The following is a 12,584-nucleotide window of genomic DNA, read 5'->3' as shown; positions in this document are numbered from 1 at the left end:
ATGAACTTTTGTCTAGAATGGTTTATTTGGCCAAAAAGATTTAGGACATTCCCATGCATATAATTAAACAATAGTTCTTTCAATTCTGTTCTCCTAGTTAGCTGTGGCAACAATTTGACTCAAGAAAGAATGATATCATTCCCAAATGACTCATGGAGATTAAAAAATATGAAAAAGAAAGAATGATATAACCATATGGCTAGTCATCTTTTGTGAAAACCCATACTGCTAGTCTGCTGATTACCTTAAGCAAAAAACAAAAACAACATTAACAATAGCCTCAGCACTGATAAAAAGCTAGCATTTGTCAAGTGCTGTTTATGTACAAAGCACTATGCTAAGTGCTTTATATACATTATTTTGATTCTTGTTTAAGTACCATAGGGATGATTATTCCCTTTTTATAGATGAGGAAACTGAGACTTAGAGAGATTAAGTAACTTGGCCGAATTAACTAATCATCGTGGAGATGGGATTCAAACTCAAATGTCTCTGATTCTCAAGCCTATGCTTCTAACCATCACATTCTATACTTCAGAAGGTAGTATGAGCATACATTTTAATTATGTTGACCTAAAAGGAAGAAGCTGAGGCAAAATTAATATAAGTAGAGAGTTTATTTGGGCCAAGCTTGAGGATTGTAACCCATAGATTCAAGTTGCCCTGATAGACACTCTGATTAGCAGCAGTTTCAGTGGATTTTTTTTTTTTTTTGAAACAGGGTCTTGTTCTGTCACCTGGGCTAGAGTTCAGTGTCATCATTGTAGCTCACTGCAACCTCAAACTCCTAGACTCAAGTGATTCTCCTGTCTCAGCCTCCTGAGAAGCTGGGTCTAAAGACATGCACCACCACATTTGGCTATTTTTAAATTTTTTTTTAGAGACAGAGTCTTGCTATGTTGCCCAGGCTGGTCTCAATCTTCTGACCTCAAGCAGTCCTCTCCCCTTGGTCTCCCAAAGTGCTGGGATTACAGGCATGAGCCACCATGCCTGGCCAAGAACTTTATTTCTTATGGTAGGTTGCAAACTGCAGGTTGGGAAGGGGAGCTTTTGGTTGAGAATGAAAGCAGGCCAGGGGTGGGACAGGAGTTTTATACTAAATGCGTTGGCTACATATATGTATTTAATAGGTTTCAGGAACCATGGATATTCATGAAGGGAGGGTCACACATATGTTTGGTAAGCAAACATATATGTTACATATGTCCCATGTTTACTTTGGGGAAGAGACAACATTAAAATGCAAAAAAAATTAGGCTCTATATGTCAAAAGGTGAAACACAGGACGCAAAGGGACTTTGTGCATAGCCTCCATAAACCAATCAGAATCACTGCATGGTCAGTTTATCAGGAAGGAATGCTTTGAAAACTGGTCAGCTGTCATGTCCAAATCATGAAAAGGGTAGGGAGTTTGGTCATGGTGTCAGGCTGTTGGTTGAAATCAGTGGGGTCTCCTGTTCTTTGTTTTCCAAGGTTGTTTCTGTTTTAACTCTTAGGAAAAACAGTCTGGTGATGGTTAGTGAGGAAGGAGGTGTACTGACGCATGACCAACCACCTCCTATCTTGTCATGGCCAGGAAACTCAGATTTTAAAAGTTTGCCTGGGATCTCCTTGGCCAAGAAGGGTCTGTTTGGTTTGTGTGTGGGGGGGGGGTTGGATTTTATTTTTCTTCCATACGTGCAAATACCACACCATCTATATAAGGGACTCAAGCATGGGAGATTTTGGTATTCATGAGGGGTACTGGAACCAATCCCTGTGAATACTGTTACCTTCCAAACAGACGGCTTTGTTCGCTTGGCGGGTTATCAAGTCCATAGACACAGCCAAGTTGGTTATTTCAAGGAGTTTTTTTATTACTTGGCGCAAATAAGGACTACACCAGGGATAGAGTTCCCAAAGCAGTGTGTCCCCAAACAAGGGGGTTGGGCTGGTTTTATAGTCACAGGGTAATGCGGCGTGATTTGATAGGATTTTGCAATGGAGTGATGCCAGGAAACATAGTCTGACTGGCTCCTGCCATGGGGTGACACCAGGGCTCAATCTAATTGGATCCTGGATCCCACCAGGCGGTGTCACTTCTTAATTCAGTCCCTGCTTCTCCACTGGAGCACTAAGGTTCTGCCTATGGTTGCACACTTGGTTCATGTGGGCATACTTAGGTTCCCTGATCTTCAAGCTGGGGGTCCATGGCAGCTGAAAAACAACTCACAACTTTGTTATATAAAAGTTGAGCCAGATTGGTCGGATGGGGTTATAATACCCAGGGACAACTATGCGCCAACTAATTAGGCAACCTCTTTTACATGCCACCCATACTCATTCCAGCATTACTTCGGGTGCCTGGAGTTGGTCCACTCTAAATGACCTCCCTGCTCAAGAACTGTTCTCTCAGACTCCCTGTGGCCCTGTACATGCCAGGAGATCTCTCTGTTCTGCTTATGAGGCTTTGGTAACCTAATTTAACCTTGCTTCCCCATGAATTGGCGGGGTGCTGTCAGTTCCCTATATGTTCTAGCCTTCGTCTTTTTTTCCTTAGGCTTTTCCTTCTTTCTGGACCATTTTTTTTTCCTCTCCTCTTTTCCAATGATCTAATTACACTCTTCCTTTAAGGCTTAGCTCATAGCACATGCCCCACTTAAAGCCTTTGCTGACTCTCTAGCCTGCCCCAATATGCGAACTGTTTTGGAGTTTTCAGCTCCCTTTGTTGGCTCTTTTTCTCCTACTGCCTCAGAGAACTGGGTGCCTCGGAAGGAAAGAAGATACAGTCCTCCCTTTTCCACTAATAACAATGTACTGAAGCACTCTGGGAGGCCGAGGAGGGAAGATCGTTTGAGCTCAGGAGTTCGAGACCAGCCTGAGCAAGAGCGAGACCCCCATCTCTACTAAAAATAGAAAGAAATTAGCTGGACAACTAAAAACATACAGAAAAAATTAGCTGGGCATGGTGGCGCATGCCTGTAGTCCCAGCTACTCAGGAGGCTGGGGCAGAAGGATTGTTTGAGCCCAGGAGTTTGAGGTTGCTGTGAGCTAGGCTGATGCCACAGCACTCTAGCCTGGGCAACAGAGTGAGACTCTGTCTCAAAACAAAACAAAACAAAACCAATGTACTGAGCACCTACTGTGTCTAGGCACTGAGGTTTTACAGTGGTGAATAAAACAGTGATGGACTCTTACCTCGTGGTAAGAACTTTTTAGTCTCATGGGACCATAACTTTCCTCAATTAACATATAAGCATTGAGCAGTTGGGCCAGGCACAGTGTAATAGCTCAGAGCCATCTAAGCAATGTGAGGTGTGCAAAATTCATTAGGCCCAGAGAGATTTGAGTGTTGGACTTCATCCAAGCTTCCCATGTCCATTTCCAGAGGGCAATTGTTTTTCTTATTTTTAGGAGTACCTAAAAACCCTGGGGGTAATTGTTTAAAGACATTTTGTTCCAGACTAGCTGCTTCACCTATTATCTTCATGTTCCTGGAATCTGTGATATGAAGAACAATGCATAGCCAATCAACAGCTTATTTTACATATTTATTTTTTTAGAGATAGGGTCTCTCTCCATCTCTGTTGCCCAGGCTAGAGTGCAGTGGCATACAGCTCCCTGCAGCCTGCAACTCCTGGGCTCAAGCAATCCTTCTACTTCAGCCTTTCTAGTAGCTGAGACTACAGGCCTGCACCACCACCCTGGGCTAATTTTTAAATTTTCTATAGAGAGGAGATCTCACTAAGTAGCCCAGGCTGGTATAGAACTCCTGGCTCCAAGTGATGCTCCTACCTCCACCTCCCAAAATGCTGGAATTACAGGTGTGAGCCACTGTGCCCAGCCAATAGCTTGTTAGTTTAATGTAAATTCTTGGTAAATAATTTAGGAACTGCCTCTTCTTTTCCTTAAAGACCCACTTGTAACTGCTGATAATCAGAGTGTACATTCAGGGCAACTTGAATCTATGCTCCTGGGTTGCAATCCTCAAGCTTGGCCCAAGTAAACTCTCTACCTTAATTTTGCCTCAGCTTCTTCCTTTTAGGTCGACAAGGGCTGGGATTTCACTGAAGCAGAGCAAGGTGTTTTTTTTGTTTTTGTTTTCGTTTTTTTTTCTTTACTTCACTGCTGTCTCCCCAGCACTTAGAACGTAATAGGTGCTCAGTTAATGAATGCGTGCATGACTGAATGAAGTGGATACAAAAATGAGATTTCTCCAGTGTCACCACGGGCTCAGAATAAACATTCAATGAGTGACTGATAGGAAGGTGGCGGATTTGAAAGCGCCCAAAGACCGCTCAGCCAGCTGGCAGCCAAGTGCAGGGCTGGCATGGCAGGGGGCAGGGGGCGTGTCTGACCCGGGGTTGGCTCCTGGAGCATGCGCAGTCTTCACAGAAGGTGACGAGGAGGAAAATGCGGAGGCCGCGATTGCGTAGGCGCAGGTTCTGATTGGCTAACGTCCGCGCGCGAGGGGCCGTGCCTACTCGTCGCCAAGTAAACAGGGCAGGGTGGGGGCGGGGCCAAGGAGGCGCCGCGACCGGGTTGGCCGGGCGGGGGCTGGGGGGTGTCGCGGATTGGTCGCGGCCGCGAGCTTGGCCGTGTGGAGCGCGCCGGGTCCCGGAGCCGGCTGCCAGAGGGATGGACGAGACGAGCCCACTAGTGTCCCCCGAGCGGACCCTAGCCCGGGACTTCACCTTCCCCTCGGGCTCGGGAGCTCACTTTCCGCAGGTGCCTGGGGGCGCGGTCCGAGTGGCAGCGGCGGCCGGCTCGGGCCCCTCTCCGCCGGGATCGCCGGGCCACGACCGGGAGCGGCAGCCACTGCTGGATCGGGCCCGGGGCGCGGCGGCCCAAGGCCAGACCCAAACCGTGGCGGCGCAGGCCCAAGCCCTGGCCGCCCAGGCTGCGGCGGCGGCGCATGCCGCGCAGGCCCACCGCGAGAGGAATGAGTTCCCGGAGGACCCCGCGTTCGAGGCGGTGGTGCGGCAGGCCGAGGTGGCCATCGAGCGCTGCATCTTCCCGGAGCGCATCTACCAGGGCTCCAGCGGAAGCTACTTCGTCAAGGACCTTCAGGGGGTGAGAGCGGGGGTGGGGACCGCAGCCGCGGGCTCGGGGCCAGTGGGGCGCTGGGAGTTTTGGGCTCTGCACAGCCAGAGGGAGAAGGGGCTTGAAAGGCTGCAAAAGGGAAAAACTTCACAGTGAGTCCCGGCAGGATTTTGGGATGCCACTGAGGACTGGAGATGGGGAAGCTCTGCGGAATGAAGAAATAAATCAGAACCCATTTGGTGGGGTAGGAGGGAGCGGAAAATGAAAAGAGGAAATTGACCAGATACAGGCCAGGGGCCCAGCCGTGTGGTGGGGCAATCTGCCTGTGGACAGAGACACGTGAGGAAATGCAGCTTTCTAGTAGCTTACTTAGCTTTAAACTACTGGGACTACTTTTCAGCCATTGACCTTTAGGCTCGTTCTCTTTTTTTGGACCAAACCAGTTTGTTGGGCTTTGGGCCTGTTCCCTCTTTTCGGACCAAAGCAATGTGTCGCTGTTCATTGAGAAGAGTGGGTGACCGACCCATCAGGGGCTCTGAGGATTCAGTTCCAGCCTTTTGTGTTGTGGAGGTTTCTCCTGCCACAGTCCCAGTGCTCTTACCGAAAGACGATAATAATAGAGTGGGAGGACTCACCAGTTTCATCTGTCCTGGTTATTGCTCACTTCTGGGAAAAGGTTCAAATCCTTGTTGATGGTTCCTCAGTTTAGAATGTGGAGTTTTAGAAACGTCAGACTGTCAGCTACCGTTTACTTTCATTTCCCTCCCAAGGCTATCAGCATTTTGCTTTTCAGCTAAGGCAGAGTGTTTGCTGACCTTTATTTTGTCCCATGCATGTGTATAAAGGGATTGGTGATGGGATGAGATGGGGCATGGAGTGACCAGGTCAGCTGAGAAGTGGTCTTTATCCTTTTGAGAACTGCAGAAGAGTTCATGGCACTTAGATCAAACCAGAGGGATCATTGGAAGAACAGAGGGACAAGAAATATCAAGTCATCCCTGTCTTAAGTTTTCAGATGTGCTAGAATCGCTCACTGGAAAAATGTATTATTGTTATACTTACTAAAATGATGGGTGTCAGAGTTTCCTTGGATTTTCCCTGCATCTCTCCTGTGTCAACTCTTTAGATGGGCAGTGTGCTGTTTTGATAGGAGTTCTGAGTGGCCAGGATGGGCTGTGACTTGTAGCTCTTGGTTAGGTTCATTGAATGACCCGTTATTCACCCAGAGTTTGAGTTGTCCCTGAATTATCATCAAGAACCAAAGAGCAGTTCTATCATAAACTCAGTTTACATAAACTGAGTTGGAAAAAGCTTTGAAAGTGTCCGGGCATGGTGGCTCACGCCTGTAATCCTAGCACTCTGGGAGGCCGAGGCAGGTGGATTGTTTGAGCTCAGGAGTTTGAGACCATCCTGAGCAAGAGCGAGATCCCGTCTCTACTAAAAAAATAGAAGGAAATTAGCTGGACAACTAAAAATACATATATAAAAAAATTAGCTGGGCGTGGTGACACATGCCTGTAGTCCCAGCTACTGGGGAGGCTGAGGCAGGAGGATTGCGTGAGCCCAGGAGTTTGAGGTTGCTGTGAGCTAGGCTGATGCCACAGCACTCTAGCCTGAGCAACAGAGTGAGACTCTGTTTCCAAAAAAAAAAAAAGCTTTGAAAGTAATAACTCTTTCCAAGTTTCTTAGGGAGCTTGAAAACTCAATGGGAACCATCATTTCTAGAAGCAATGAGAGATGAGTATCCTGTGGTCTAAATGTTTATAAGATGCTTTTATTTTTTTATTTGGGAACACAATGAGACCTAAGATATGAGTTGTTTTTGTTTTTTGTTTTTTTTTAGCTTGTTGACTGGCTCATGTAAGAATGGGCTAAGATTATCATTGATAGGTAGGTATTGGAGAAGGAGGAAGATTTTTGTTTTTCTTTCATGACTGTTACAGATCTGTTGGAAGTGTGTTAGGCCAGCTGAGAAGTGATCTGGTGCTTTGACAAGTGGGAGTAATATGATCTCTCAAGTCTATCTGCCAGGTAAAGTACTACCATCTCAGTACATAGGCCACAGAGAATGACAGACCATAGGTGGTATGTATCTTGGTGATTTTAGGATTCCAGGCTACTATCTTTTCTTGGAGGGGAAGTCAAAACATAGATGCCCTGAGAAAACTTATTAATGGACCCAGCCTGTTTCCACTGAGGAAAATATGGTTTAGAACAGAGGACAACTTCCTGAATGCTATGGTGGGTTAGACTGGCCCACAGACTCACCGTAGTTGGAATTGACATCTTCGGCTTTGCTCCAAATGTATTTATTTTATTTAACAAATACTTATATAGCACTTTCTATATGCCAGGTACTGTTTTAAGTGCTTTATAAAGAATAACTCACTTAATCCTCATAACCACCCTTGGAGGTGGGTACTATTATTATCTCCACAGATGAGAACACTGAGGCACACAGAGTGTAACTCATTTTCTCAAGGTCTCACAGCCAGTAAGTGCTAGAGGCAGGATTGGACCCAGGCAGATTGGCTCTGGAGTGCACCCTTCTAACCACCGTGCTCTGCTGCCTCAGAGTAGTTAGTCATCTGAATTTCTGGTTTCTCTTTTCAGCTGCTTGTTGGTTAGTATTGAATTTGGCTATGTGTGACAGATATTTTAAGATAATAATGACTTGAAAAAAGGTTCATTTATCTCTCAGGTAAAAGAAGTCTATAGGCTGCTAGCTGGCATGGCATTTCACTTTATTGGGTATGTACGCTCCTTCCATCCAGCTGATTAGCTATCCTTAGTGTGTGGCTTCCACTTTGTGATCCAAAATAGCTACTCAGCTGCAGCATCTGTCTGCTTTGCAGCTGGTTGGCAGAAGGAAAGAGAGGAGAATATGCCCCCACCCTTTAAGGCATTTCCTACGTTACACCAGACTCTTCTGCTTATATCCCAGTGTCTAGAACTAAGCTGCAGTAGTAGCTGGGAACTCCAGTCTTTCTTTTGCGTAGCTAAAAATGAGGAGTCTTATGTCCAGGGAAGAAAGGGGAACAGAGATTGGGAGACCCAACTGTTTCTGCAACAGCTACTTTTGGAATTTAATCTGAAAGATTTTTGAAGATAACAGCCCTGATTCCATTTCCCTGTTTAGGAGGGTTTCTGCCTCAGTGGGGACCTGGAACAGTAAGACAGAAAATGCTAGTCATGGTAGAGTGTTCCCATTTCCCCTCCTCACTTACATCCTTGTGCTTCAGGTCTTGTGCTCTCTCAATTACAGAATTTGGGGGCATTTTCGCTTTTGTTTAGAGTAATACTAGATGTTCATATTGCTAAGAATCATGGAACAGCATGTGACTTAGTAGTTTGAGAGGATTAAATGCGATGTCACACATGAAAGCCCCTGGCATAGTTCCTGGTGCTTATCGGGAGCTCAGAGTTTTTTGTTTTTAAGTTATATACCTATTGACCTCTGGATTAGGCTTTCTTAGATACATGGTGTTGAATAAGGGAAGAGTATTATAATTTTTTAGACAGGGTCTTGCTCTGTAGCCCATGCTGGAGTGCAGTGGCATGATCGTAGCTCACCACAGCCTCAAACTCCTGGGCCACGCGATCCCCCTGCCTCAGCCTCCTGAGTAGCTGGAACTACAGGTGAATGGGTGGCTAACTTTTCTTATTTTTATTTTTTTAGAGAGAAGGTCTTGCTATGTTGCCCAGGCTGGTCTCAAACTCCTGGCCTCAAGCCATCCTCATGCCTCAGCCTCCCGAGTTGCATGAGTCACCACACCTGGCAAAAGTAGTATAATTTTGAGAAGATACTTTCATAACCATTGAGAGTAGTAACTCATTAGATAATGCTAATTGATATTTGCATCAAAATACCAATTACAGTGTCCACATGTTCTAGGAATTTGGCCTCATATCAGTGATTTCCAACCTTTTAAAAATACTTTATACACCAAGAGTTTGTCGTGAAAATGGTATTTTTTTCCATTTTTCAAATATACAATTGTTATAATATTGAACGTGCATCTTCCAACTACCCTCCAAGAAATTCTGGTGTCCTTCCACTTGATTGAGAACCACACTCATAGCTGTCACCAAACAGAGAATCTCAAATAGGGTAAAATTATTTTACTAAAATGTTAAGAGGCAGTCAAGTTTGTATATTATATACAGATATAGGTCTTGGGACTTTAAGCATCATCTATCATTTCTTACAAGGAGCTGTTCCAAGCCACAGGTTGTAATGGGTGAGGCAGGTGGGTTGATGGCAGTGGGGTGGGAAAATAAATACAGGCTAAATCTGCTTCACTACATTCTATGTGTTCAGATCCCATCCTCTTTTGGGGTTTTATATATTTGGAGTAGCCCATCTCGCTCCCTTTTGTAAGAGTTGACATGTAAAAAGGACTTTCTACCTAAATAACTAAATCAAGGACTGCTGTTTCCCTCCAACTTCTATCAAAAATACAGCAGTTCTTAAGAGTGTGGCCCAGAAATCCATAGGAGTTCCTTCTTTGGGGTCACAGGTTAAAACTATTTTATTATAATTCTAAGACTTTATTTACCCTTTTCATTCTCATTTCCTTATGACTATAGGGTGGAAATTTTCAGAGACTACATGATATATAATATTGAGACATTGAACACTAAGGAAGATGTGAGAATACAGTTGTCATCTATTAAGTCAGACATTGGAGAGGTTTACTGGTCTTGAACTCCTGGCCTCAAACAGTCCTCTTGCCTCAGCCTCCTGACTAGCTGGGATTAAAAGGCACGAGCCACTATACCTAGCCTAAAATATTTTTTTTGAAAATATAGTTATTTTTCATAAAAAATAGATCATTTATGTTAACATGCAATGGATTTTTTATTATTAAGTGAATTTAATAGTTTTAACATTTCAGTTTTAAAAGAGTTTAAAGGGGTCTTGAGACCAAAAATTTTGAGAACCATCTGCTACATATTTACCAAACTGGAAAAAACCCTTCTTTTATAAAAGGTCATTTCTATATATTTCATTGCGCAATATGAGTGCAATATGCTTGACCTGTTTTAAATTGTAGGGGCCAGGTGTCGTGGCTCATGCCTGTAATCCCAGCACTTTGGGAGGCATGAGGATTGCTTGTGGTCAAGAGCTCAAGACCAGCCTGGGCAACATAGCGAGACCCGGTCTCTACTAACTAACTAAATACATTTATTTTAGGTTCCTGGAGGAAAGGGCCTCTTTTAGCATAGCATAATACCTTCCTTCTTGTTGCTGCTGGATAGACATAGGAAACCCTCTGGGTTCCAGGTTCCAGTAATTGGATGTGGGTCCTGACACCAGCCAGTGAGTGCCCCTTGCTTCTTTATGTGGTTCTGTTTTTATCCCCCGCTTCATGGACTACTGCTACTTATCTATGCCTCACTCCCCGCTGTGTTGAAAGGGGGGATTAGTAAGTGGGTGTTAAGGAAAGGCATTTTTTAAAATATTGGCATTAAACTGAAGCTTTCTCCTAGATACAATAAAGGAATTGAAAGTCTATTAAAGAGAGAGAATGGTGAGAAAAATTAGGCAGTAGTCATTTTCTTTCTCAGCTAAATACTGGTGGGTGTCTTTCTAATTTGAATGGTTTTAGAGTTTGTTCTCTATGAATGAGGAGAGTATTCTTGATTATTAGTAACATAGTTTATTATAAAAAGTGAACATTAGCTTTGGAAATTAGACCAGAGTCTGTTTTATGTCTCTATCTAGGAAACCCACCGAATGCCTGCACATCGTCTTGTACAAACTAGGTCCTGAGCAAATGTTAACAGAATTCAATTGAACTGAGGCCTACACTTAGTCCTGAAAGGCACTTGTCTCTCATTCTCTCAGAATGCCCTTCTGTCCCTTCATTCTTCTTATGCTACCATTCCCTCAATTTTCTAGGCCAGACAGTATTTATTTTTTATTATTTTTTTCTAACCACTATACAATTACAGCACAGACAGTATTCTTTGATGAAACCCCTGTACTACCAAGATAACCATAATTACTAATGCTTTTAGAGTCAATTAAATGCTTTCTGATTCTGCTTATGGTGGAAGGAAATTGAGAAGTTTGAGAGGTCAGTCTGTAAATGACGTTTGGCTGCAATCTTGGCCCTCAAGTTCTTTCTTTAAATGAGAGTATTTACCACTTGGCCTCAGCCCTGATATTTTTCAGCCCTCACTAGTGGTAGGAATGTCTTGGTCTCCCTTTCACTGGGGACTAGCTTGGTTTTGCTTTGTTTTTCTTTTTCTTTTTGAGACTGGGTCTTACTTTGTCGCCCAGAGCTGGAGTGCAGTGGCATGATCATAGTTCACTGCAACCTCGACCTCTTGGGCTCAAGCAGTCTTCCCACCTGAGCCTCCTGAGTATCTGGGAGTACAGGCATGTGCCACCGCACCTAGCTAATTTTCTTATTTTTAGATTTTGTAGAGACGGGGGTCTCGCTATGTTGCCCAGGCTGGTCTTGAACTCCTGGTATCAAGCGATCCTCCCACCTTGGCCTCCCAAAGTGCTGGGATTATAGACGTGAGCCACCATGCCTGGTGGGACCAGAATGTTGAACTCTACTTTCTGCCTCAGTTGAACTGACTGTTGAGTTCTGGGACATGCTTCAAGTAGCCTTTTGGTTTCATTATCCAGGTTCCAGAGAGTTACAGTGGACTCATCAGTCATTCTGAGTTGTGAGCCTGTTGCTACTGCTGCTTTGTTATTTGCAGGCTGGGTTTCTAGGGGAGCAGAGACAGAGATGATAACTGCTAACTTAGGCCTCTTGCTAGCTGCTTTGGATAAGAAAGTAATTCTGAAGACTTATATATGCATTTTGCTTTTGCCAGTAAATAAGTAAGTTTGTCTGTGAGAATAAATTGATTGTTTTTGGAGGCAGGAGGAGAGTTCTGTGTTTCTTTTGCCCTCTGAAATCCCTGCAAGGCTTTCTTGAAGGAACTGGCCTCAAGATTTGACCAATTATTGTTAGAGATGTGGACCTAACCAGTTCCTAATATGAGTATTTACTTAATGGAGGCAGATGAGTGTATATTGTTTGCTGTGACCTGCCATTCAGGAATTGACACCCACAGGAAAATGTCTTATGACCCAGACTAGCTTGAGCTGGCTGTGAGGTGAGGGGAGAAGGAGAGTCATATGATATGAAGATGAATCACTTGGATAGCATATTTTCTTTTTTTCCTTTGAATTATCAGTTTGGGGACAAGAGGGAATGAGTAAAATGTAAAACAACCTCAGAGGGCTGACTCTGGCCTATGGAAGAAAACATTCAGGAGGGAGGGCCATAGTTTCTAGGCATCCCTTATTTCCAAGGACCTTTGAGGATTAAATTACTGTCCACTAGAGAAGATGGATTTAATCTTTGTGGCGTCTTATGTTCTGGTTTCTTGCCTGTCAGAATTACTTAAGAGGCCGAGCCTGGTGGCTCACGCCTATAATCCTAGCACTCTGGGAGGCCGAGGCAGGAGGATCCCTTGAGCTCAGGAGTTGGAGACCAGCCTGAGCAAGAGTGAGACCCCGTCTTAAAAAAAAAAAAGAATTACTTAAGAGG

General features: G+C 44.4%; 1 protein-coding gene across 1 annotated transcript in view; it reads left to right on the top strand.

The window, feature by feature from the left end:
* The first annotated feature begins 4,566 nt into the window (after window positions 1–4,566).
* Window positions 4,567–12,584, top strand: part of PI4K2A (phosphatidylinositol 4-kinase type 2 alpha) — a 32,858-nt gene continuing 24,840 nt past the window's right edge. Inside the window, exon 1 of the mRNA XM_045568702.1 lies at window positions 4,567–5,052. Coding sequence (XP_045424658.1) covers window positions 4,618–5,052 — 435 coding nt within the window. The 5' untranslated portion in view covers window positions 4,567–4,617. The remainder of the gene's footprint in view (window positions 5,053–12,584) is intronic.

Source organism: Lemur catta, chromosome 14 (genome assembly GCF_020740605.2).
Source record: "Lemur catta isolate mLemCat1 chromosome 14, mLemCat1.pri, whole genome shotgun sequence".
NCBI classification, from domain to species: Eukaryota; Metazoa; Chordata; class Mammalia; order Primates; family Lemuridae; genus Lemur; species Lemur catta.
This window is presented reverse-complemented; position numbering and strand designations above follow the sequence as displayed.